This window comes from Typopeltis vanoorti, chromosome 16 (assembly GCF_054136105.1).
Source record: "Typopeltis vanoorti isolate ZY-2024b chromosome 16, IOZ_Tvanoo_1.0, whole genome shotgun sequence".
Lineage (NCBI taxonomy): Eukaryota > Metazoa > Arthropoda > Arachnida > Uropygi > Thelyphonidae > Typopeltis > Typopeltis vanoorti.
Window position 1 is genome coordinate 39,557,130 of NC_143564.1, and position 26,447 is coordinate 39,583,576.

General features: G+C 35.6%; 1 protein-coding gene across 3 annotated transcripts in view; it reads left to right on the plus strand.

Annotated features, from left to right (window-relative positions):
• Positions 1-26,447, plus strand: part of LOC150097965 (stromal interaction molecule homolog) — a 279,318-nt gene that overhangs the window by 117,342 nt on the left and 135,529 nt on the right. For all 3 annotated transcript variants that reach the window (XM_090406136.1, XM_090406137.1, XM_090406135.1), the window contains exons 6-8: positions 23-194; positions 8,853-8,943; positions 17,898-18,125. In XM_090406136.1, the coding sequence (XP_090262262.1) occupies positions 23-194; positions 8,853-8,943; positions 17,898-18,125 (491 nt within the window). The remainder of the gene's footprint in view (positions 1-22; positions 195-8,852; positions 8,944-17,897; positions 18,126-26,447) is intronic.

Below are 26,447 nucleotides of genomic sequence, written 5' to 3' on the forward strand. Positions count from 1 at the left end.
TTTTGTCTGTGTATTATGTTAGCCCACAACTATTTGAAAGATGTGCTGCTTGTCTTTTCCTTGGTGATAGCTATTGGAGGTTGCTGGTTTGCATTTGTTCAACACAGATATGCCCAAACTCATATGCATAAAATGATGTCAGATATGGAGAGCCTCCAGTATGCTGAAGAGGCCTTGTTTGAATTGCAGAAGGAGTAAGTAAATAAACATTTAGATGAAGCAATCATTTCATTTTATTATTTTTTTTAAAATTAAATTTCCTTGTTTCTTAATTTTTTATGCTTCATATTCATGTTATTTTAGTTACTGACGAAGATGTGCTGAATGGAGAAGTCATCAAGAAAGTAGATAAATTCAAATATTTGGGTTCATTAGTGGATAGTAAAGGTGAAGTGGAAAGGGGAGTTAATAACAGAATTCAGGCAGGATGGGAGAATTGGAAAGAAATGTCAGGAATTTTGATACAGAAGTTCCAGTGAAATTGAAAGGAAAAATATACAGAACAGTAGTGAGACCTACAATGTTGTATGAAATGGAGACACTGCCTATGGAGAGGTCCAGAGAAAGCAAGATTAGTGCTATGGAAATGAGGATGCTTCGTTGGCTGTGTGGAGTAACAAGGAAAGATCAGGTGAGGAATGAACATGAACACATCGGAGGTTCTATAAAGATTACAAACAAAATACAAGAAGTGCGATTAAGATGGTATGGACATGTAATGAAGTGAAATGAAAAATATGATGGACTAAGTATCATGATGATGGAAATACAAGGAGGAAGAAGAATAAGAGGAAGACCAAAGAAGAGGTCGAAAGATAATGTAAAGGAAGATCTGAAGGAGAAAAAATCCTGGACAAAGATGCAGTCTACAATAGAAACCAGTGGAGAAGACTCATCAGAAACAGCAACCCCATATAGAAATGGGAACAGCTGAAGAAGAAGATTCATGTTATTTTAGTGGTATCCAAATGTCACTTCGATTTCACATATGTACTGATATGTAAATGCATCATGGCCATATGGTAGTTAAGGGCTTAACTCAACAGCCATCAGCATTGTTAGTTGCCAATACAGCTTTGCATCAGTGACCCTAGACAAGTACTAGAATTTGACCTTTTGTTATGTATAGAATGTGGTGTACAGATATTGCAAACACAAGGCTTGATGTCACTAACATTTTTATGTGAGTCTCATTCCCTAAAAGTTTTGAGTTATTTAGTTCTGTATACCCATCTGTACAACTGAAAAATTACCACTTAATTAGTCATAAACAAACTGTCACTTATAGGCAGTTTGGCTCTGCCAGCTCTTGGTGGGAAGTGGGGACTCTTAAAAGGATTATTCAATAAAGGGATTGGGCAACCACCTGGTCCTGAAACCTTTTAGCCATCTCTCCCTGCCAATATGGATTACCAAGAATCTATAGGGTGTCCCAAAATTCACGCAAGATTTAAATTTAGCGCCATTTGTGCGGTAAAGAGTGTTGCCAACGAGAAAAAACAGACAGCGTGACAGCTGACAGTTCAGGGTTATTAAAAATGGAGCGCTACACGAAAGAACAATGCATTTTCATTGTTGAGCAATATTTTAAAAATAATGAAGGTTTGGCAGCTACAGTTCGCAATTTTCGTACAAAATATGGTTGGAATAGTGATTTAATCAACTGTGAAAAGATTAATTAAAAAATTCAAGGAAACTGGATCACTTAGGGATCTTATACTCTCTGGCCGTCCTTCAACAAGTCATTCAACAGAAAACATCAAAGCAGTTCGTGAGAGTGTTGCTGAGAGTCCAGGAACACCAATTCGGCACCGTGGTCTTGAATTGGGCATTTCGAGAAGCTCTCTACAGCATATTCTCACGAAAGATTTGCATCTTTATGCTTACAAAGTTCAATTGACTCAAGAACTGAAGCCTACTGACCACATACAGCGAAGTGAGTTCGTTGAATGGATTATGGAACAACAACAAGTGGATGCTTATTTTTTGAACAAAATCATCTTTAGCGATGAGGCTCATTTTCATCTTGATGGCTTTGTTAATCGACAAAATTGTCGCATTTGGGGTTCAGAAAATCCACGAGTGATTGTTGAGAAACAAATGCATCCACAACGTGTCACTGTTTGGTGCGGATTTTGGGCTGGAGGTATGATTGGTCCATTCTTCTTTGAAATGCAGCTGGTAAGGCAATAACAATTAATGGTGCTCGCTATCGTGACATGATAATCCAGTTTTTTGTGCCTAAATTGCAAGATATGGATGTGGACGACATGTGGTTTCAACAAGACGGTGCCACATGCCATACAGCCCGAGAAACAATTCAATTACTGCATGAGTCATTTCCTGGTCGTGTAATTTCCCGTTTTGGTGATCAGAATTGGCCGCCCAGATCATGTGACTTAACGGCGTTGGACTTTTTTCTTTGGGTTTTTTTTTGAAGTCTAAGGTTTATGCCAACAAGCCCATGACCACCCACGCCTTGAAGGAGGAAATTGAGCACTGTATCAACAAAATTCAGCCACATTTATGCAAAACAGTCATGGAAAATTTCGACAAAAGAGTGCGTATGTTCCAGCAAAGCCATGGAGGCCATTTACCCGATATGTTATTCCATGCATAATCCTATACTGTATACTTTATGAATCAATAAGAAATTACAATTTTTAATTAAAAACCTGTGTTTTCTATCAAAATTACTTCTTGCATGAATTTTGGGACACCCTGTATAAACCAAATAACCCTTCTATCTGTAGTTGATGCAATCAGGTTTCTCCGGTTCCTCTCTCTCTCTCTCTCTCTCTCTCTCTCTCTCTCTCTCTCTCTTGCACTGACCATTATTGTCAGAAATTAAATTTCAGTTTTCTGAGATACTGTAAACTGCATCAATTCACCTAAAGTTTGGTCTTCGTCTGGTTCTTTTACTGTCATGCTAGCATCAGACTGTTTCTGTTCTGGAATGATGATAATTTTTAACTTCAATTTTTTGTAAACCTCTGCTGTTCATGCTATCTACTCATCCCATTTTGTTCCACTGGACTCTCATGTCTTTGGTTTCTAGGTTTTTATCACTTGTTTTATTTTTAACCCAATCTTCAGATCCATTACTTAAAATTGTATAGCTTATTTTGTTTTGTTATTCAGACCAAGCCAGGTGGTAGTATTTCACCATGGATGAAAGGATGTCTACTACCTAGAGTGCAGTTGGCATTTCCTCCAACTAGGAAAGTATTCCTTTGTAGCAAGAATATTTGCTGATTTTTGCCAAAGCCCCTTTTGTGGAAACATGAAATTATATTTTAGTTTAATCCTTTATCCTAATATAAGCAAACAAAGTTCATACATATGTTCTCATATCATCATACTTCAGTTGATGGAACTCATCAGCCTCTATATACAAGTATTGTGACGATACTTCACACACAAACTTTGTCTGCTTACATTTGGGTAAAGGGTTAAACAGTAATTTATACAAAGTTAATTATACTTGAAAAGTATAATTAACTTTGTTACCAAGTAAAAAAGACAACTGATCTACTTCCGTGGAGGGAGAACATAAAAATTTCAATATTTATTCTTAAGACATTAATAAATAGTTTGCTGTGATAAGGAAGTTAAAAATAAATTGAACTGTTCATGAGCAGAATGCCATACTCAATGTGTTTCAACTTCTATCCCCCTAGTATTATGCATCATCCAAAGTTGAAGACTTTGGATGATGCATAATACTGCCTCAAGTTTTTAATGGCAGTTGTGACAGTAACAATTATTAAACATGTATTTACAAGAATAAAGAATAACGAACATTATAATTTGGCAGAAATTAACAGGCCATCATCAGTGTATCAGCATAATCACTAAGTGAAGCTAGAACAAAGAAGGTTAATCCTGTTTTCAAAGCTGAGCCACATGGCAGAATGCCATTGTACAGGTGGTTAAAAAATTGCCTATTGCCTAGCCATAGTTCCTAGCTCATCTTTAAGTTCCCATACAGGCCACACATGAGCCTCTGTGAAAAATTCATCAGAATTTCTGACAAAAAACAAAACAAAAACTTAACCCTTGAGCCTGCAGACATCATGGTCAGTTTTGAATCCAGTCCTTATTTGCAAGTATACCTCTAGCTGGCACTCTCCAGGTTATCAGAAGTTCCCTTTGGACATAGTCAAACTGTTTGACTATGCAAGCAGGCTATTTCATCTTCATTAACAAATTCTACAGAGAAATCAAAGGAACTACTATGGGAAGCCCTTTGTCATCTGCACTTGCCAATTTCTACATAAAGCATCTTGAAGACTCAGTATTCTCCTCAATACAACCTCGACTTTCCTTTACGTGGATGATGTGTTCACCATCTTGCCAGGCAGAAGTAGGCTGCTGATTTTGAATGAGATACTACACCCATCCACCAATCAATTCGAACAAAAAGAATAGGATGGAAAAAAAGGACTACTTACAATATCTGACTTTCACAGATCGCTACATATAATAAGATTTGGCACACCATCCATCTCAAAAATTAAGCATCTTCAAAAACTTTCTGCAGTAGAGCACATTACTACTCCAATTTTTTAGGATCTCCAACAAGAACTGAGCACCATCCAATGCATCATACTACAGAATGGCTTCACCTCAAGTAAGTTGAAATGCCTTCTGGACACTTGCAAGCCTAACTTTAAGAACCTCCTTCCTTTCCTGGTGTTTACCAGATTCGTTGTGTGTGCTTCTGCTGCTGCTCATACTTTGGATAAACAGGACATTCTGTTGAGAAACGGACTATAAGAACACCAATCGACAACAACAATAAACCTGAAAAATCTGGCCTTGTTCAACATGAAGTCATCACTGACCACAATATCCTCTGGTACAGTTACTCACCTTTTGCATCAGTGCTAATTTAGGTTTAAGTAGTTGCTTAAAATCACCTCCTGCACTTCCATATACTGTCTACTGCATGCCTCCTCTGAACTTTTGCCAAAAGGACAACAGAAAAACCCTCATTAATCTTGATATTAATAAGGCTCCTGGTCCAAGATGGTATTCCTCTGGTGTGCCCAAGATATGTGCTCCAGAATTGACACCCATCCTGTCACCCATATAAACTTTCATATTCTATGGGTATCTATTCAACAGCATGGAAGCAAGTCCATATCCAACCTGTATCCTAAAAGGCAGACAAAAGTCAGCCATCTAACTATCGTCACATTGCTCTCACCTCAGTACTTTCAAAAGTGATGGAGAAGGTTATCAACAACCAGCTTCTTCATTACTTGGAGACCCATCAGGTAGTTATTGATCACCAGTATGGATTCCATCATTCTTGTTCTACAGCTGACCTATCTCCTAGCTAATCTCACCTACCTTTTGGACTCAGACAATGGAAAGATTTGGAGAAGCTCATGTTATTGCTCTCGTTATTTCTAAGGCATTTGATTGCTGGCACCAAGGTCTCCTGATCAGACTGCCATCTTATGGTCTCTCTTCTACACTCTGTGATTGCATTGCTAGTTTCCTCACTGGTCGTTCATTGTGTATCATAGTGGATGGCTTCTTCTCATCAGACTTTCCCATCAATGCTCGAGTGCCTCAGAGTTCTGTGCTCTCACCCATGCTCTTCCTCCATTGCATCAGTGACCTCCTTTTTCTGAGTTCAAATCCTATTCACAGATTTGCTGATGACAGTACTCCTCATTCCTCTTCATCATTCGATAAACCCTACAGTACCCTAATGTTAGATGCCTCAAGATTTTCTATAACCAGTAACTTGAACATTACTTCTTCAACATCCTGAAATGCAATTAAAACAACTTAGTAAATTTCAATGCCAAAAAAATGAAGCCTGCCTTATTATCTGTAAGAAAAATCCTTCTTCATCCTCTCTTATTTTTTGATAACGTTCCAGTTTCCTTTCAAGGTCAACTTTCTCTTCTTGTGTTGACTGTCACATCCAGTTTATCCTGGCAGAAACATATTACTCTCATAGCCTCCTTAGTCTCTAAAAAACTTGGTGTTCTTTTCTGTTCTGAACATTACTTCTCTTCCTGTCAACTCCTAATACTCGATAAGTTTCAGATCCATCTTACTTTGCAGTATCGTTCCCACAATTGGGGCCCTCTATGAATTCTTGACGATATTCAGAAGAAGGTAATCTGTTTAATAGACAATCCTTCCCTCACAGACTCCCTTAAGTAACTTTATCATAGGTGCTCTGTTTCAGTATTGTACCTCTTTTCTATAGGTATTGAAAATTTTCTATAGGGCTTTGTTCCTCTGAATTGGCTGTTACGATTGCTCCACTTTCTTCTAACCATAGAAGAACAGAGAAATTAGCCAAAACACTAAATTAGCAGTATTTAAGACAGAGTTCAAACCAATTTTATGTTATGGATCTGAAAGTTGGGTTAGAAATGAAGCATTTGATCAAAGAAAAAGGGGTCTAAGAAAAATTAGAAGTCTGAACAAATGGCATCGATGGCAAAATCATGTTAAAAATGAAGATATTAGGAAGGAACTTGACATTCTTAGCATTCAATAATGTTTGAGCAGGACTAATCTAAGTTGGACTGGTCACTTAAACAGAATGGGGGGAAGGAAAGTTCAGCACAACAGGTCTTTTGATGCCAAGATGGCAGGAAAAGACCCAGAAGAAGACCAAGATCTTGGTGGATTGACTCAGAAGTGCATCAGAAGACCAAAATATTAGATTTCACTATTGGAGTGATTGCAAGTATAACACTAATTTGGAGGAAAATTGTTGAATTGATGATTAGTAATAATGTAACTTTAATCATATACTACTGTCATAGTAGTAGTCTGTACACTCCTTGAGGGTATGTATCAGGAAATTGATGATGATCTGTGCTTTTTTTTTTTTTTTTTTTGGTCTAGTTGACTTAGTTCCTTTTGAATCAGTAAGTTCAAAAGGAATTTATTCAACTATCAAAGAATCATGGAGGCTTCAGTCTTCCAGTATTAAAATTCTGCTATTTAAGCAATACAGCCTCAAAAATGAATAAAATATTGCAGACTGATCATACATATGCAGACCTTCTCTGGTACTACTTGGTTTTCGTCTCCTGCTGCTGTTTGGAGTAAATGATTACAATGGCCTAGAAGCTGAAATTGTTCCTGAATACTATGGCATTCTGGCACTGACATTCTTTCCTTAATAACAATAGAACTTGGTATAAAGAAATCTTTAATCTCTTCTGCTGCAAACTTTCACAGTTGGGTACTAACAGTGACATTCCGTTTAATAACTTACTGAAGTTCTAAGGATACCCTAACAGGAGGGATCTTGCTTGTAGAAAATGCATGTAGTCATCTTCTAGTAAACAGCATCAAATGTGGATACTTTAACATTGGAGATCCAATCTGTGGCATCTGTTACAGATTGGAAACAGTAGAATATGCATTCTATTTGTACCCTATGTTTTGGAACAAATTATCTAATATGTTTGGGTAATTCATTACTTACAATGCAGCAGTTTTTTGCAATCCCCCCTCCTCCCACACACATACAGTTGTCAGCTTTGGAAAGAGAATTTTTTATAATTAATTAGTTAAAATATCATTTATGGAAAGTTAGGAAAAAATATGGTTTTGAAAACAGCAATATGACACAATTCTTTACAATAATATTGTATTATGCAAATTTTATTGTTCAATCCAACAATTTTTATAAAAATTAAGTACCATTCCAAGAGATACCAAATTTTTGGGTAGGTGTGGTAGACCACCCATATTATTCATTATTGAGTAGGGAGAGAATCTGGTTTTATTATGAGGGGTTTTTCACATAGTTTCACCCTATAAGTTCACTGTGGTCTTATGGTCAACTGGAGAGCAATTCTAGGCAGTGAAGGCCAACTTGAGGTTATTACCTTAGATAAGGCTAACCATTTCCAGTCATTTCTTGATTTTAGCTTTAATTGGTCTTTTGGTTATTCAGCTACATGAGACTGGTTAAAAAGGAAAAATTATAGCCTTTGGCTACATAATGACCAGTTTTTTCTATCCCCTATTTTTTTTTTTTCTCTCTCTCCTATCCATCTGTCCTAATACTGTCAGGCTCTCTTGCATTCCTATACTACTCTAGACCTATGATGAACACCCCCCCCTTTTTTTTTCACCTTAATCAAGGTCAAAACCAGTCTGGGTAGTGACTCTCCCTTAATGCTTAGCATTATTCATGCTCAAAAGGAAGTGCTTTGCAGTATGAGATACTAAGCAATTGAGGTGAATTCATTAGCCTATATACAAGTAGCCTAGTCATAAAGATATTTCATGTGCAAAGCATGTTTCCTTACATTTAGGTAATTTCTTGTCAAGTATAATTTACTACACACACACACGTACACAGAGAAGGTTGTAAACTTATACTCTGTCAGTACCATAGGTGGACTAAGGATTTTTAATTTTCATTATTTTTAAAAAAAATTTATTTATTTTTACATAATCAAGAAACTCTGCTATAGAGACCAAACATGGAGGTTTTTTTTTTTTTTTTTTCAATCCACTTCAGGATTCTAGTAAATGGAGTGGTGGTCTCACACTTGTCAATGAAAATCATCTTTGGCCTAAAGACAATCACAAACATCCATGACAGGATTCAAACCTGGATGACAGGTACTTCCAACTACATGTGTTATTAAAATTTAATTCAGACTGTTGGATTTAGCTCACTCATTGTACTAATGTATAATAGTTCTCAATCTTTCATGGATGGGATGCATATATATAAAAAAAAAACTTGAAAGTATAAATTGTTAATAAATCATTTTTTAAAACAAAGCTTAAAATATAATTTCATATTTTTTATTTTAATATAATTATTTGTTCATATTATTCCATAGGCTTGATAAAGCTAGACAAGAACAGAAAAATGTGGTCATAGAAAAGCAGAAACTTCTTAATAAACTGGAACATGAAATTGAAAGCACACAGGTAAGATGTGGATGTTCTCTTATATAATAATGGTTTGTTTAATTTAAAAAAAAATGTGTGTGTTGTCTATGATCATTACTTTAGATATATTTCTGTTTTATAAAATGCATCCTCCTTTTTTCATAGGGGAGGATGCAGGTAAACATCCATTACTGATGCACAGACACTACTGAAGTGTGTGTGTGTGTGTGTGTGTGAAAATGACCAAAAAATGGTTTTGTGAAAGAATAAAGTTATAGCAATTGAATAAAAGGAATAGCTGCAAGATGATACTATTGGACTTCACAAAGGCATTTGACAGAATACCACATGGATCTTTTATGTAAATATAGTACCCTAGTGAATTTGAATGGGACAGTCAATACAAAGTGTAAGGATGGTTGTGGAACCAAAAAAAAACTCATGCAGTTTATGTATACTGATGCAAGAAGCATCTGGAATAAGTGGGAAGAGTTTTTGGCATTAGTTAGTCCTACTTTGCCAAAAATTATTGGCATTAGCAAGACATGGCTGACAGATGATAATATAGTTATTGGGATAGAATGTGAGAGATATAAGTATTTTCAGAGTGAATTGAGTGAACAGGCTGGGGGTGGATACGTATTACTGATCGCAGCAAAAAGTAGGAGTCAGCAGGAGGTCAAGAAGCAAAAGGTAATGCATTTGAGTCCATTTAAGGTAGATCAACACAACAAAATATATAATCAGTTATTAGGGGATGCAGAGGAAGATCTATCTGGTGTGCATCTGTAAACAAGCTCAATGAGTGCAGCATGAGTAAATTATTTGCCTTGCACTCGGTATGAGGGACTTCAAGTATAAGGATATAAATTGGAAGGAGAAAAGGATATTTGGGTGAAAAGAATAGAACTTACTCAGCTACTAAGAAATAATTACCTGAGGCAGCATCTGAAGGAGTGTTACAGGGGTATCCTCATGATTGCATTAAAGGATTTGTCTATAACTAAGATCGCTACATTGTTTCTAATTGAGGGAGAATGATCATGCAGTCCCTGACCTGGGAGGTGGCTAAATGTATGGAATTTTCAATTAAGGAGGAGTGTGGAATTGTGAAGCTTATAATGACAAAGGAGACTGCTTGGAGCAGTACTACCATTGCATAAGAAACTGCAAGGAATGATGTTAGTATGACTTTGGAAATAGTATCTGACCACATCTCTATTCATGAGGATAAATCAGGTTGGAATTAAATGGATGAGCAACATTAAACAGTTGGTGCAAAAAAAGAAAAGGTTTTAGAAGGAATTTAAAGAGAAAGATCATCAGCAAGCTCATGAGTAATACAAAGCCCAAGAAAGAAAGATATCAGCATGGTAAGGAGGGCACATTCAGAGGAAATTAGCCAAGTGAGCCAAGAAAATTCCAAAGTTCTTTTACAGTATGCCAAGTAAAGGAAGAATAACTGTTGCGGGGTAACTTTGAACTAATTATAGAAAGGTGACCCAAGTAGATGAAATAATTGAATTACGGATTGATGACTCTGTAGCAGCATGTCATCTAGGTGGAGCTATTGCAGTAACAGATGTGATATGGACTAATATGGAAATAGAGGTAGATGAAATAGATGTACTTAGAATATTACGGAATCTCACACAAACTTGAATATAGCTGTGGAACTAAATGGGATATCAACTTGTGTATTATGAGAATGTGCCAGGAAATTAGCTGTGTCTCTGACCAGATTATTTAATTATTTAAGTTCTAGTAGGTTCCATTGAGAGTGGAAGAAGGGGGAAAACCATTCTATTTAATAAAGGAGGCTTCAAGACAAGATGACAGATTATGAACCATTAGCATCTCAGGAGTGTTGATAATCATGATATGGGAGAAGTTGGTTACAAGAGAAAAATTTAGGAATGGCTTGATTGGGTTGCTAAGGGATAGATACTATACTTTGATGTGTGTGGAAGGGGGGGAATAGCATGGTTTTGTGAAGGAATAAAGTTATAGCAATTGAATAAAAGGAATGGCTACAAGATGATATTATTGGACTTCGCAAAGGCATTTAACGGAATACCACATGGATCTTTTATGTAAATTACACCAGATGGGAATGGATATGAACCTGTTCATAATATTTTATTTTTACAGCTATTTTGCCTGCTTTCATTTAGGAGTGCCTCTTTTTTAATGGCATTGGCTTTTTACTCAAGAATAAAAGACAAATATATGCAGAGTAATAGAGGAAGAAAATTCATACATACCTTTTTTTTTGGATGTTGTTGGCTGTCTTCTTTCTGCGATGTGCACACTTCTGCTTTAGGGTGTTAAAAGGGGAGGGGAGTTTTGGAAAAAGTGGGAGGGGGTTGAGGCAATGTGGGAGAATTAATTTGAAAAAAACCTCGGGTTTTTTTATACAATATATACATATATTATTATTTTTAAGGGTGCTTTTTTTGAGGAGGGGGAAGAGTGAAGGAGGAGGATGAAAATAGAAATTTGTTTTTTTTTTGGGGGGGGAAGGGTTTATGGGAAAAGGGGGGCCAGGGAGAGGGTTCTGGGAATTTTCCCAGAAATTATATCTATGTTCATAACTTATTTTAACTGTATTAACAACACCAAACAAACACCCAATTCTCCATTTACACGGTAGATTGGTTCCAGAAAAAATTGTGTAAATGAAAACCGTGTAAAAAAAAGGATACAGTGCATATGAAAAAATAGAATGGTTCCAGATGTGAAAACCCGATATGAACAATAAGTTATTTTCAAACAGTATGTATGTATATATGCATTTCTTAAAGAAAATAGTGTGCCACTAATAAAACAGGAATTCGAAAATGTCCAAATACACCCGTGCATATGGTTATTAGTTAAATTTTATTCACTGTCACTTTCTGACAGTAGCCGCATTCTTTTGTGTGAGACTGGAATTAAATCACTTCCAACACTTGAAACACTTTGGCTGTCCTGTTCATACTGCAATGGTGAAACATTTTCTTCAGTTAAAAGGAACTAAATCCAATAATTCTGAAGGTTGATTTTTTTTTTTAATTTTTTTTATCACTAACTCTGTAATTAATTGTTGAAATCCTGTTTTGACTAGTAAATAACTCTGTAATTAATTGTTGAAATCCTGTTATAATTCTTCATATCCTACCATACATGACTTTAGTTCACGTTTAAACTGTTCTGCTCGTTCGGTATTTGGATCATGTATAAGAAAATGACTTTGCAATTTTACTAGCCATTTGAATCCCTTCTTTAATTAATCCTGCAGTAAGTGGAATCTCTTCATCACCATCACTTTTTTTTTTTAATCGCGATTCTCAAGGACAGCTTCTATTATTTCGTCATCACTAACAGCATTGTCAACCATCAATTCTTCAATATCTGCAGACAAAAAATCATCAAATCCTTCTCTGCCAACTGGATATTCTAATCTGATGATATTGGTATGCAAAGGTACAGGGTTTTTCTTTTTCACACATTCTGGTTAGGTAGCTTTCCAGCATTCATTTAAAGTTGATGATTTCAACTCTGATAATGCCAACTTAGTAAGTTTGATGCAATCCAAAATCGAAAATTTCTTCCTCACATCAACAACTGTGAGTAAATTATCCTTATCTAGTTTATCCAAAATGTTTTCGAATGTTCTTCTTATGTAGTAAGTTTTGAAGGTAGCAATCACAGTTGGTCTAGTTGTTGTATTAAGGATGTTGTATTAGGTGGTAGAAAACAAAATTCCACATTCAGATGTGCTAAAACAGGATGGACAGGCATTGTCTATAATCAATAAAACTTTATAAAGTCCAGATTTTTTTTCCCATCAAATAGCATTTAACTTTTGGAACAAAACATTGATGGAACCATTCATTAAAAATTTCTTTTGTAACCCAACCTTTTTTATTTGCCTTCCACTGATAATGTGTTAAAATCCACACCTTTCATGCCCACAGTCTTAGGGACTGATTAATGAGTAATGGTTTTAATACTCGTATATGATCTCCTGAAGCACTGCTGCAAAATAATAGTCACGTGATCCTTAGCTGCTTTAAAGCCACCAACACTTTTTTTTTTTGTGATTTTGCTATATAAGTTCCACTTGGCATTTGTGTACATTCTGTTGCATAGACTAATCCCTGATATTTAAAACATTGGGGGTGGGGGGGTCCCCAAAATTTAAGTTTAAGTACATATGTACCATACTAGGAAATGATAATTTAATGAAAATACCCTTTTTAACAGAACTGGATTCAAATAGAAATTTTAAAAATAAGCATCATTTGAACCGTGTTGAATCAAAATATACAGTGGAAAAATAGAATTGTTTTTGTTTTCTAAACCGTGTAAAACAAAGCAGAGTAAAAAGAGAATTGGGTGTATTTTATAAAAAAAAATATGTTTATTAACTGGTGTATATTTTGCTGAATTTCAAATCAGCATCTTAAGAGCACAAAGTAGCATGTTTATAGTTTATATGCTACAATGAGTAAGTGAAACAATTCAAATTGTAACAAACAAAATATCTAAACTCCTAATTGGGCACCCTCTAATGTAAAAAAAAAAAAGAAGTATTATAGCTATATAAGAATACATCTTAAAATAAGTCTCCTAAATTTTTGGAAAATTAATGCAACCATACTTGTTCAGGTTAGGAGAATTCGTCATAGCTATGGCTGACTCCAAAAATAATCTTTCTGATCTATAATGACTTCTAAATAGCACACTGAATTTCTTCCATCTAATCATGTGTGAAAGGGTGTCCAAAGTGTGGCCTGCCAGTCCTGACTTGCCATAATAATGGTAGCAAATGTATTTTTGTTATGTTCTTCAAGGCAGATGTTAACAGATCTTTCTGTCTACTTGAAGTCAGTCACAGATTAGGACTTCAGATCTTTTGTCTGTTACAATTTGAACTGTTTCACTTACTCATTTTAGTGTATAAACTATAACATGCTGCTTTGTGCTCTTAAGATGCTGATTTGAAATTCAACAAAATATAAGCAAGTCAATAAACATCTTCTTTTTAATAAAATAGTTCATTTGGTGTTCTTAATATTGTTAAAATAAGTTATAACGTTCAACACCTAAGCTTGTCTGATTGGATGTGAATCTGGTGATATGGCTAAGAGGAGGGCTGATGGACAGACATCAGAGTATGTAGTTTATGGAGTAGAGTTCAAGAGAAGATGGATAATTAATGCTCTGCTTCAGGGCTCTGTATTTGAGCTACTGTTGTTTAATTTGTACAGTAATGAAAATAGGAAATGATCAGTGGCAAAATATTCAGTTATTTGCTGATGATGCAAAACTATGGGTAGAACAATAGTTAATGAAGGTGTTAAATAGATAGTGTGGGCAAAGGAGAAAGGTTGTGTTAGTTTAATGTGTAAGGTAATGCATTTCAGGATGAAAAGATTACCAACTGTTACCACACTGAGGGAACTTAATTTCTGAAAATTGATAAGATAAGGGATTTCAGGGGTGCTGGTGGATAGGAAGATGGAATTCAGAGGGCATTTTGCAGAGGTGACTAAAATAGCACTTAGGATTATCTCGTTATTGATAAGCACACTCACAAGCAGAGATAAGGCTGTTATACTTCTTCATAAATCCTTGTTATGGCCTACTGACTACTGTCTACAGATGTGATCACAATCTGGGTTTCTTGGGGAGGAAGTGGAGGATCCAGAGGCAGCTGACTGAAATGGTGGTAGGTCTATGGAATGAAGATAGATTTCATGAGGATTGAAAATTTGTAGGTTACAGAAATTGATCACTAGGTGAAAAAGAGGCAATGTGATAAGCATAACTTACTGAAAGTTTTATGGAATTGATAAATAAATTTTTCATTGCATTACTGAGGAGAAAGAACAAGGGATTATCCCTGGAAATTGAATAAGAGTGTGTGGTTAACTGGGCATAAAGACTAGTTCTTTTGCTTGGAGAATGATGAGTGAGAGTAGAATTGGTTGAGAGTCAAAGTGGGCTTCTGTGATGAGTCATCAGACTCCTGAGATATGTGTAATAATAATAATTATCTATTTATTAATAATAATTACCAATCTTTTGAGCATGTGTACGATGCTCAGTTTTTGAGAAATGTGGTGCGAAGATGTGAAATGCAAATATTGACCTGTGTTAGTTGGTTTGTGATAAACTGCAAGGCTGATATGCCCATCCATTTGTTTTTTTAATTAAGGTAGACAATGGTTATACAAAAAAACTGATCCATAAGATACTTTTCTGCAACCCCCCACAACAACAATCTGAGGAAACACATTACAAATTTGCCATTCCTTATGCTGGGACAGTTTCAAAAAAGATTGCTACACTCCTCAAACCATATGAAATATGAGTGACTTTCAAACCTATAAAGACTATCCGCCACTTTTTAAGATCTCCAAAAGACAGTAATGCCTTCTTCAAATACATCGGTTTCTATAACATCCCCTGTTCATGTGGATTAAACTACATTGGTCAGACCTCAAGAAGTTTGGAAATAAGGAAAAGAGAATACGTTGGAGATGTAAACAACAACAACAGAGTAGACAGCTCTGGGTTAGCCCTTCATTTCATGAGTACGAACCATACCATTGAATAGGACAAAAGCTCCATGCCCTATCTAGAGGAAGACTTCCACTCCTGAAACATCAAAGAAGCTATAGTAGTGATCCATTCTAAACATAGCCTCAATAGAAATTAAGGATTAATTCTAGCTAATATTTGGAAGACCCTCATAAGATCACTAAGTTCGCCAGAGTTTAATTTCGCTGCTAATTACAGAACGTTCCTGCATAACAACAGTTGATATCATATATGCTCCATGTGTTTGATGTATGCATTTTTCTGAATTTGTAAAAAAATACATTTGTATTCGGTTTATTCCTTCATGAACAGTTTAAGTTGTTTTTATCACTTTTATATGCCCTGACGAAGCCAAACAGCCAAGTCGAAACTTGTCAATGTTTTTTTACTTTATTTCTATTATTAAAATTCTTTGGCCAATATACAACCCAGTTTATGTTCATTTCTTGCAGAAGAAAGACAGATTTATTGAGCTGTTGTACCATCTTAAGCAGCTTGTTACAGAAGGAACTTGATGTCAAAGAGTATTATACCTGATTGTAGTGTCGGGGGGGGGGGGGGGAGGAATCAGTAGAAGACATGACTGTTCTGCCTCTAGTTGGTGACAGTGATAATGCTGATCAAATTCTCTGGAAACGTCTAAAGCACTCGAATTTCACCTGACATTTCCTTAGCTTGTATCAATAAATGATATTAATGTTGGCAAAGAGAGATCCACTGAAGATCAAGAATAATGGAATTACTGTTGGTAGTACTGGGAGGCTTGAAGGTGGTGAAGAAATAGACTGTTAATTTCTCTATTATTTTCAAATAGAATTGAAGGCAGTGGTTTGTGATAGCTTGATGGCTGGTTTTTATATCCTTTTTTGGAATGGTCTCAATATATGCTTACTTCTATGCTGTCAGATGATAGTATGGAAGTAAGCTTTAGTTTTAATGACCTAAAACTTTGTTTTTGGTCACTAAAACCAAGTGACCTAAAAAGCGAGCGCAAGTTTTAGTGACCTAAAATCTGCGCTCCACTCCAGAAGTAACACCTAGTCTTTACAATTTTTGATAATCATCTGGTTAAAACATTTTGCTCTGTGGTTTGTAGGGATTCTTCTTTTCAAAACTCTACTTTTTTCTCCAATATTTTCAGGTGTATGTTTTATTCACATACAAAATATGCTCAGCTTGATTATTTTTTAAAATTTTCCAGTTCCCCCCCTCTCTCCTTATGTTACTGTTTTTATTCTACTCAAAAGTAGATGATCACTTCATATTTCATAACGTTTTAACTCATATCCAGAACTGTCAGTATTAACAATAATAATCATAAGAATTTTTCTTATTTCTTATTTTCTTGCCTTGTGAATTAATATTGACTACTTATAAGTGCTTCATGGTAAAAATAAATCAATTTATTGAACTTATTGCTCTAATTACTTTAATTAGTTTAGACTGTTTTTGAGAAAAATTGTGCTACATTAAATTATATCAAATTCATTAGTCTTATATACTACACTTATAACTGCATGAAGCTCAGACAGAAATAGCAGTGCATTTTTACTAGGAAGTCTTTATTCCAGCAAAATCTACAAACTGGCCAATAAATATATATAGACACATATACATACATTTCATAAGCAAGTAGCTTAATTTCAAACACCCTTAATGATATAAATGAGAAACTTCTGTGGTGTAGGAGAAATAGCTTGTAGTGAAAATTTGCTATAGTAAATTTCCTTTAAAATTGGCTTACCTCAATGCCTGCTGTTGAAATGATGTTTGCATCTGTAGTACTAGATGCTATCACATATTTTACACCTGAAGAAAGACTATTCTAAGTTTGATTCTAGTTCCTAACTGGAGGAACTTTTTATAAGCCATTCTTTGACCAGTTCCATAGTTAGTTGATCTCTGTCATATGCAAGTAGAGCTTTTTTTCTCCTGGAAACTGTTTTTTAATCCTGTAGCTCAAGAAAATCAACCATAAAACTTGCAGTATTTCAGAGGAATATATAGTGTTAGGGATAGGTACCACAAGATGGTGGCAGTTGTCTGCCTTACTCTCTTCTCTGGATGCTAATTAAGTCATTGATAGTCTTGGGCAGCTATCATGATTGCTTAATGGTAAATATTGGCCTGTGTTGTCCCCAGTTTTCCAAAAAAGCTAGTAAGGGTTGAATGGCCTCACTACTCCCAATTTGGGAATAAAAAGCATTAGCTGGATAGCTTTTACCTCTGAGAGTTTTCTAGGACTTTTTGTTTGCTATAGCAAGTGAGGGTTGATAATTAAATTTAGCAATCACCAATACAATACAACAATACAAATTGTGTTTATATAGAGTATTAGTTGAAATAAAATGATGTTATTTAATCAGATGCTAGATATTTTATTTGTGCTTATAAATCAAAAGGAAGATGCATCACAGACGGTTTCCAACTTACGTGTTCAAGAATTGGAAGAAGAGCTTAAACAAGCCAAGGAACAACTTAATTTGGCAGAAAAAGCACTGGAATCTCGATCTTGGGCTGCTCCACTTATTCTCCAACATTGGTTACAAATGACGCACGAGCTTGAACTTAAGCACTATAATTCAAAAAAAGCAGCTGCAGAACAACAGCTTGCTGCAGCAAAAGAAGGGGTATGTGTATTTTACAGAATTTTACATCTGTTAAATTTAATATTTTATAGTTTCAGAATTCTATGTATCATCTAAATTAAACTTGTCAGGAAATATATTCTTTCTTCATGTGAATGAAGGATTAACATGTAAGCAAATAGTTTGCATGTGAAGTATCTTTTTGACTAGACTACTTGTATATAGAGGCTAATGACTTCACATTAATTGCCTAAATATCCCATAATGCAAAGCATACATCCTTTCAGGTATAACATTATATACATCCTTTCAGATGTATATAATGCTATGCATTATGGATATTCAGTAGAAGCCAGGCTTAGAAGGGATACCAAGGTTGAAATAATGCAGAAGTCATATTTGTCATATTCACCTTTTCAGTACTTGTATACGGGAAATATGACCTTGGTATCTCTTCTGGGTTTTGCTTCCACTGATAAGACCTCAATAAAGTCAAAACTGGTCTGGATAGTAGCACTTCCCATAATGCATAGCATTTATATATATCCGAAAGCATGTGTGCTTTGCATCATGAGATATTATAGCAATTAATGTGAAGTCATTAGCCATGTACATATACAGGGTGTTCGGGATAAATTTGACATATTTATAATTAATTATATTTTTCCGTAAGTTACATGTATTAACACACACTTCTCTTCATTTAAAAGTTTGGACCCTTCTTCATTCATATACAAGATGTCAGAAAGGATGGATAGCTGGAACCCACCTGAATCATGGAAGAGAATAACTTGTATCATGATGATTCGTGCCCGCCATCAAAATAAGGATATTACGACTGCTGCCCAATGCTCCCTGAATACAGTAAAAACAATCAGGCATGAACTAGAGACTTGCAATGGTGACTACGAGGATGTAGCAAGAAGAAAGATCCCTAGCAGACGATCTGATTGCGTTCGTACAGCAGAATTCCTCGCAAATCTGCAGGAACAGGTGTTGAAGAACCCTGGCATTGGAATTCGGGCTTTGTTCGTGGAGTTGCTAACTGTAGTCAAGCCCTGGATAACAAGGGTAGCCAATGGTAGGCCGTATGTATGGCAGCAGGATTCGGCCCCTTGCCACACCTCTGGGAAAAGTCAAAAATGGTTGTCTGAAAATTTCTACGACTTCACCAGTCCAAATGTTTGGCCTCCAAACTCCCCAGACCTTAACCCCATGGATTATTTTGTATGGGGCACAGTTGAAAAAGACACCAATCGCACTTCCAGTAATACAAAAGCCCAGTTAATGGATAAAATTAAAACAGTTTTTGCGGCCCTTCCCAGGGAGACTGTAGCATCAGCTTGTTCGAGGTTCCGAAGCAGAATTGAAGCTGTGATCGATGCTAATGGTGGTTATTTTGAGTAAATCTTGTTGATAGTATTGTAATTAACTCTGCCTGTAATGTTTTTTTGTCAATTCATTAAATTTAATAGATGCAAAGAAGATTTTCTTTTTCCTTACGAAACTGTCAAATTTATCCCGAACACCCTGTATATGTAGCCTGTCATGAAGATACTTAACTGTTTGCTTATACTTGGATAAAGGATTAAACAAGAATATAATTTCTTATCAAGCTTAATCTTATTTATAATCAAGTGAAAAAAAAAAATTCTACATCAATATATGAGCAGTGTATGTATTAGTCTTAGTAATTTCTGCCATGAAATTTTTTTTTAAAAATGACAAAAATTTTCACTTCTTTTAAGTGTAAGTCTTAATTAAGATCTATTTAATATTATCTCTTTCTATTACTCATATGAATTGAGTTACTTGATTGACATAGAAATAAAAATGTGCCAGTGATCCAAAAAGAATACTTTCTTAAATGAATCATTTCCATAAGATCATCCCTCCCCCTCCCCAAAAAAATGCACATTTTTAAAAATGTCTTTCTGATTCCAAGCTTTTCACATTCAACTGCTGGGTTGTCACTTTTTGATGTAGGGAGAACAGAATAGCTATCAGCATAGCACACACATCTAGTAAGAAGCCTTTTTGAAATGAGACTACACACAATGCAAGTTATTGTGTTTTGATTATGATAGTTTAGTATACTAAACAAAAAACTAATGTAGTTAACATATAATTTCTTTTTAGTACGTATTCTTGCATTTTTCATCAGTGAATTATAGCTATCTTGTTGTGAAGGAAAGAGGATATCTCAGTTACTCCATTATGCTGTCATCACACAATAAAGCAAAATTAATAACTTGTTGGTTTGAAATTTATAACTTTAACATTAGTATTTTGAGAGGCTGAAAATCTAGTATTTATTTTGATTAATCAACTGGAATTATATAGTGGATGCATTTTGTATTCAAACTTAAAAATTGATCTTATATCAAAATCATTGAATGCTTACAGAACTTTATATGGCAAGGTAATACACTGTACTATGAAGTTACTAGCTGATTATCCAGCTTCATCAAGTACCTTAATTTAGTGCTTTTTTTTTTTTTTTTTTAACAAAAGAAAAAAAAAGTAGTACTCCTTTACTAGAAGGAAACATTGAAAATTAAAAATATATTGAAAGATATTGTCGCCTGGTTAAACAAGGCCCTTGTTGTTTCCACCAGGGAACCAGAGCGAACAGCGAATAGTTAGCTACTGGAACCAATCCTGAAACACATCCTAACTCAACATCACCAGAGTTCGAGATCAGTACTATCAACACAAGAAGCCTGAATGGCAAGGAAATGGACCTGGCTGAGAAATTGGATAAGAACCAGATCGACATAATAGGGGTAACTGAAACAAAAAAGACAAATACTAGTGAGATCTTTCTGAGCAATAAATGCAAAATGTTATATTCAGGCAACGACAATCAGGGAAAAGAAGGCATAGCTATAGGACTGAACACAAAATATGAGACTAATCTTCTTGAATGGCAAGCAATATCAAGTAGAGTGATGTGCACAAATATCACAATGGGAAACTGGACAAAAAGACTTATTTGTGAATATGATGCCACAAAAAGGTTCTACTAAAGTAGAAGTGCAGGAATTTTTTGAAGCTTTAGAGAAAGCAACTGACACAATGAAAAAGGAAAAGTTGGTCTTGTTAGAGATCTAAATAGCAGAGTAGGAAATGATTGTCAGACATACAGAAATATTTTGGGAAAATTTGGAAAAAAGAGCAAAGCTAATAATAATGTCAAATACCTGTTGGATTTCTGCTAAGGACATGGACTGGTTATTATTAACACAATGTTCCAACAAAAATGTGCACAAATTCACATCTACAGAAGAGGCAAGAAATAACAAAAGTCTTATTGACTGTTATTGTTGATAGTGATGTTTTCTTACTGGTGCAGGACACTAGAGTGTACAGAGGATTTGAAATTGGAATTGTGATCTCCATTTAGTCTTGAGCAAGAAAAAATTGAATTTCATATTGAAAAGAAGAACATGTAAGGAAGTTTTTTAAAGCAAATAAAAATTGAGCAGCTCTCAGATATGAACTATAGACTAAAATACATAAACATTATTCAAGAAAAAATGAAAATGTTTGAGAACAGGAACCAAACCTTGGAGGTTCAGTGGCAAGCCCTGAAGAAAACACTGATTGATTCAGCCAGAGAGGCATGTGGTGAGGTTGTCTGCAAGGATATTTATTTATTTATTTAGCATATGGCTCACACATGAAAAGTTACATTGCATTAATCCTTAATAAATATGGACATAATAATAGACATATATACAATAATAAGACATAATACAGTCATAAAAGAGACACTCAAGAATCAAGAATAGGCTACAACTGAATGTCTAGGTTGATTATTCAGTCGACTGCACTTGGTATAGTATAGATGAAGTCTGACAGGTTTTCACTGTATGCACGTAGGACACATTCTGCTATAATATGATTAATTGTCTGGCAGGGTGATCCACAGTCGCACCTGGGTGAGGCAATCATGCCCCATTTGTAAAGATGGTCTGCACATCTGCCATGGTTGGTGCGGATTCGGTTAAGGGCAGACCAAGTTTTCCGAGGTAGGTCAAAACCCGAAGGTATCTGTGTTGGGTCTACTAATTCATGGAAGATCCCTGTTGAAGTGTTACACCAGGACTCTTTCCACTTCTCCTTCATGTTGAAACTTGTCTATGCAAGATTTTTTGCTGTTAAGATTGGAGGATGCCTTGACTTTAGCCTGTTATTTATTTCTAGCGGTGGAATGTCTTCATGGATTGGAAGATTTTGGATTTCCATGATTTTGCTGTATTCATGTAGAAGAAAGTTGGATCTGCGGATGTGTGGAGGTGGGATGTTGCTTAGCACTGGGAGCCAGTAGGTTGGAGTTGATTTTACAGTTCCAGAAATAAGGTGCATAGTGGTGTTAAGCTGGGCATCAACCAAATACACATGGGCGCTGTTCAGCCATATGGGTGAGCAGTATTCAGCTGTAGAGTAAACGAGGCCAAGAGCAGTGCAGCGAAGCGTTGTTGCTGAGGCATCCCAAGTTGTTCCACATAGTTTTTGCAGTATATTGTTTCTTGTTTTTAGCTTGGATGCTGTGTTAATGAGATGTGGTTTAAAAGATAGTGTTCTATCTAGAGTGACACCCACCCAGATATTTCGGGAATCTGTTGTAGTGTAGCAGTTTGTGGTTGAAGTAAACCATGAGTTCTTTGTTAGCCTGGTTATTGTTCAGGTGGAAGCATGAAACTTGTGTTTTGCTAGGATTTGGGTGTAATCTCCATTTGCTGAAGTATTCATCTAAGACTGCAAGGTCATTTGTTGGTGTATCTTCCATTGTAGTAAAATTGGTGTGTCTGGTGGCTAGAGCAATGTCATCAGCATAGCAAAACTTCTTAGAGGCTGTATGAGGCATATCTGCGATGTATAAGTTAAAAAGGAGGGAGCCAGAACTGACCCTTGTGGTAATCCATTATCCAGTGTTCTTTGTTTACTTTTGTTCTCGTCCATACACACTTGGAACAGGTGGTTGCTTAGCATGTTATCGATTAGTTTTGCTATTGTTTTGCATGTGACTGCACGGAGCAACTTGCAGACTGCGCCATGCCTCCAGACTGTGTCATAAGCTGTAGTAAGATCTACAAAAGCTACAGATGTTTTCCAGCATTGTTGGTAGCCTGCCTCTATATGTGTGGTGAGTGACAGAACCTGATCACAGCAGCTTCGTTTATGTCTGAATCTGGCCTGTTCTACTGGGACTTGTTCTATTATCTTAGGGGCAATTCTATTTAGGATGAGCCTTTCTAGGAGCTTATAGTAGGTACTAAGCAGGGCATTTGGTCGGTAGTGTTCTGATTTGTTGTTGGTTTTTCCTGGTTTTAAGATAGGGATAATTTTTGTCCTCTTAAACTCTTTTGGAAGTCTACCAGTCTGGAGGATGTCAGAGAAAAAGCAAGCCAACCATTGTCGAGCTTTTTGGCCTGTCTTCAACAGGAAATCAGGATGAATTCCATCGAAACCTGGAACCTTGCATGGTTTCATATCCATGCAGTTGCAAGGATAGAAAAATCAGAACTCCATGGTGGACACAGGAAGTTTAAGAGGTAGTGAAGGAAAAGAAGAAAGCACAAAAGTTCCTGGCGAATAAGTCGGCTAGTGCTCTTAGAGAATACAGAGACATATGTAAGAAAGCTAACGATTGTGTAAAACTAGCTAAACAAAAGTCATGGGAACACTTTGGTAAGAACATAGAAAATATATATCAGGAAGGTGGCAAAATATTCTGGAAGCTGTAGAAAAAGCTCAGAAATGGAGGAAAGAATGTTATAAAAGGAATTAGAGGTGATAAAGGTGATATGAAACTGTAGGAAAAAAAGATATCCTTGATGTATGGAGTAAATACTTCGAAAAATTGCTAAACAAAACAGCACAGTAGTAAAAAAACACTCAGCAGGCACGTAATCAGGAATATATATCCATACTTGAAGTAGAAAAAGCCATTAAAAGTCTGATATGTAGAAAGGCAGCAAGAGTAGATGATATTTGATCAGAAATGCTCAAGTATGGAGGTATAAAAGTCTTGCAATTGCTGCACTGCATAGTTCAGATGGCCTAGACAGAGGGACGAATTCTAGATGATTGGAGTAGAGCTCTCATAGTACCCATGTACAAAAAAAAAAAGGAAATATAACTGAATGTGAGAATTACAGAGGTATTTCCCTACTGAGTGTTCGTAATTAAGAAACGGTTAAAAATTGTGGAAGGGAAGCTTGGTGAAGGACAAGCTGGATTTAGGCCAAATAGAGGCTTTCAGGATCAAATTTTTACTTTACAACAAATGGTTGAGAAATCATGGGACTATAACAAAGATCTGTATTTAAGTTTTATAGACCTGCAAAAGGTATATGACAAAATTGTGGAAGGAGAAGCTGGATTTAGGCCATATAGAGGCTTTCAGGATCAAATTTTTACTTTACGACAAATGGTTGAGAAATTGGGAATATAACAAAGATCTGTATTTAAGTTTTGTAGACCTGCAAAAGATATATGACAAGGCACCAAGAGAAAAGCTATTCAGAATGCTTCAGTTATATGGTGTCAATGGGACATTATATCAAGCAATACTTAGTCTTTATTTGAGTTGTAAATCAGCAGTTAGAATTGAAGGAAGTACAGGAAAGTGGTTTGATGTTAAATCTGGTGTCAGACAAGGATGTACATTATCCCCTCTGTTATTCAGTATTTATATGGATCACATTATGAAGGAAAGCAGTATTAAACTTGATATCAAAATTGGAGAGTTAAATCTAACAGATAAGCTTAGGTGTTGACAGTTATTTGCGACTTATTTTTAATAGTATTAAAGACACCAAACAATATATCAAAAGATGTTTTATTAACTGCTTATATTTCGCTGAATTTCAAGTCAGCATCATTAGAGCACAAAACAGCTTGTATACATGACAGTAAGTGAAACAATGCAATTGTAATGGACAAAAGATCTAAAGTCCTATTTTGGCACCCTCTAATTTAAAAACAAAAAAACATTACATTTTTGGAAATTATGGAGACAACTACCGTGTTTGAATAAAAACTTTAGTTTACTATTACTAAAATTTTTTTAGTAATAGTAAAAAAAAAAAAAAAAAAAAAAAAAAAAAAAAAAAAAAATTTAGTAATAGTAAACTAAAGTTTTTATTCAAACACGGTAGTTGTCTCCATAATTTCCAAAAATGCATTCGGATCACCATGCAAGCCTAAAAGAAAAGAAAAAAACATTACAGCTATGTGGGAGTTCTTCTTAAGATAACAGTCTCCCAAATTTTTGGCGAATTAATGCAACCATATTTGTTCAGGTTAGGAGAATTATTCAAAGCCATCGCTGACTCAAAAAATAATCTTTCAGATCTGTAATGACTTTGAAATAGCACATTCGTTTTCTTCCGTCTAATCCTGTATGAAGGAGTGTCCAAAGCATGGTCTGCCAGTCCTGACTTGCCATAGCAATAGTAGCGAATGTTTTTATTTTTTTTATGCTCTTCCAGACAGTTGTTAACTGATCTTCCTGTTTGCCTATAGCAGGTCAAATCACAGTCACAGGTAACTTCAGGCACTATAGGTTAGGTTGTGCTGGAGGGTGAAGTTTATCCTTAGGCAAGTGGATCAGAGTTGCTAGTTTAACATGAGGTTTGAAAGTGGTGAGAGCCAGAGCCATTTGATCTAACGATACAGCTCTGTCCACAGAACTCAAATATCTGCATCATACATTCTTAGCCAACGGGTACAATTCCTACAAAATAGATAAAATACTACATAGCCCCATTACCTCCCCTAATACACAGGAACACAACATGACCATTTCTATTCCCTATGTCAGAGGTACATCAGAAAGAAAGATAGCCAAAGTACTGATGAAACATGGGCTTCGCACCACTTTCATGTTAAACTAGCAACTCTTATACTCCTGCCTAAGGATAAACTTCACACTCTGGAGTTTATGAAGTCCCCTGTGACTTGGCCAACTGGATAAACAGGATCAGTTAACATCTGCCTGGAAGAACATAAAAAAAAAATACATTCACTACTATTACTATGACAAGTCAGGACTGGCAGACTACACTTTGGACACTCCTTCCCACACGATTAGATGGAAGAAAACGAATGTGCTATTTAGAAGTCATTACAGATCTGAAAGATTATTTTTTGAGTCAGCCATGACTTTTAAGAATTCTCCTAACCTGAGCAAATGTGGTTGCATTAATTTGCCAAAAATTTGGGAGACTGTTATCTTAAGAGCAACTCCCACATAGCTGTAATGTTTTTTTTTACAACATTAGAGGGCGGCAAAATAGGACTTTAGATCTTTTGTCCATTACAATTGTATTGTTTCACTTACTGTAGCGTATA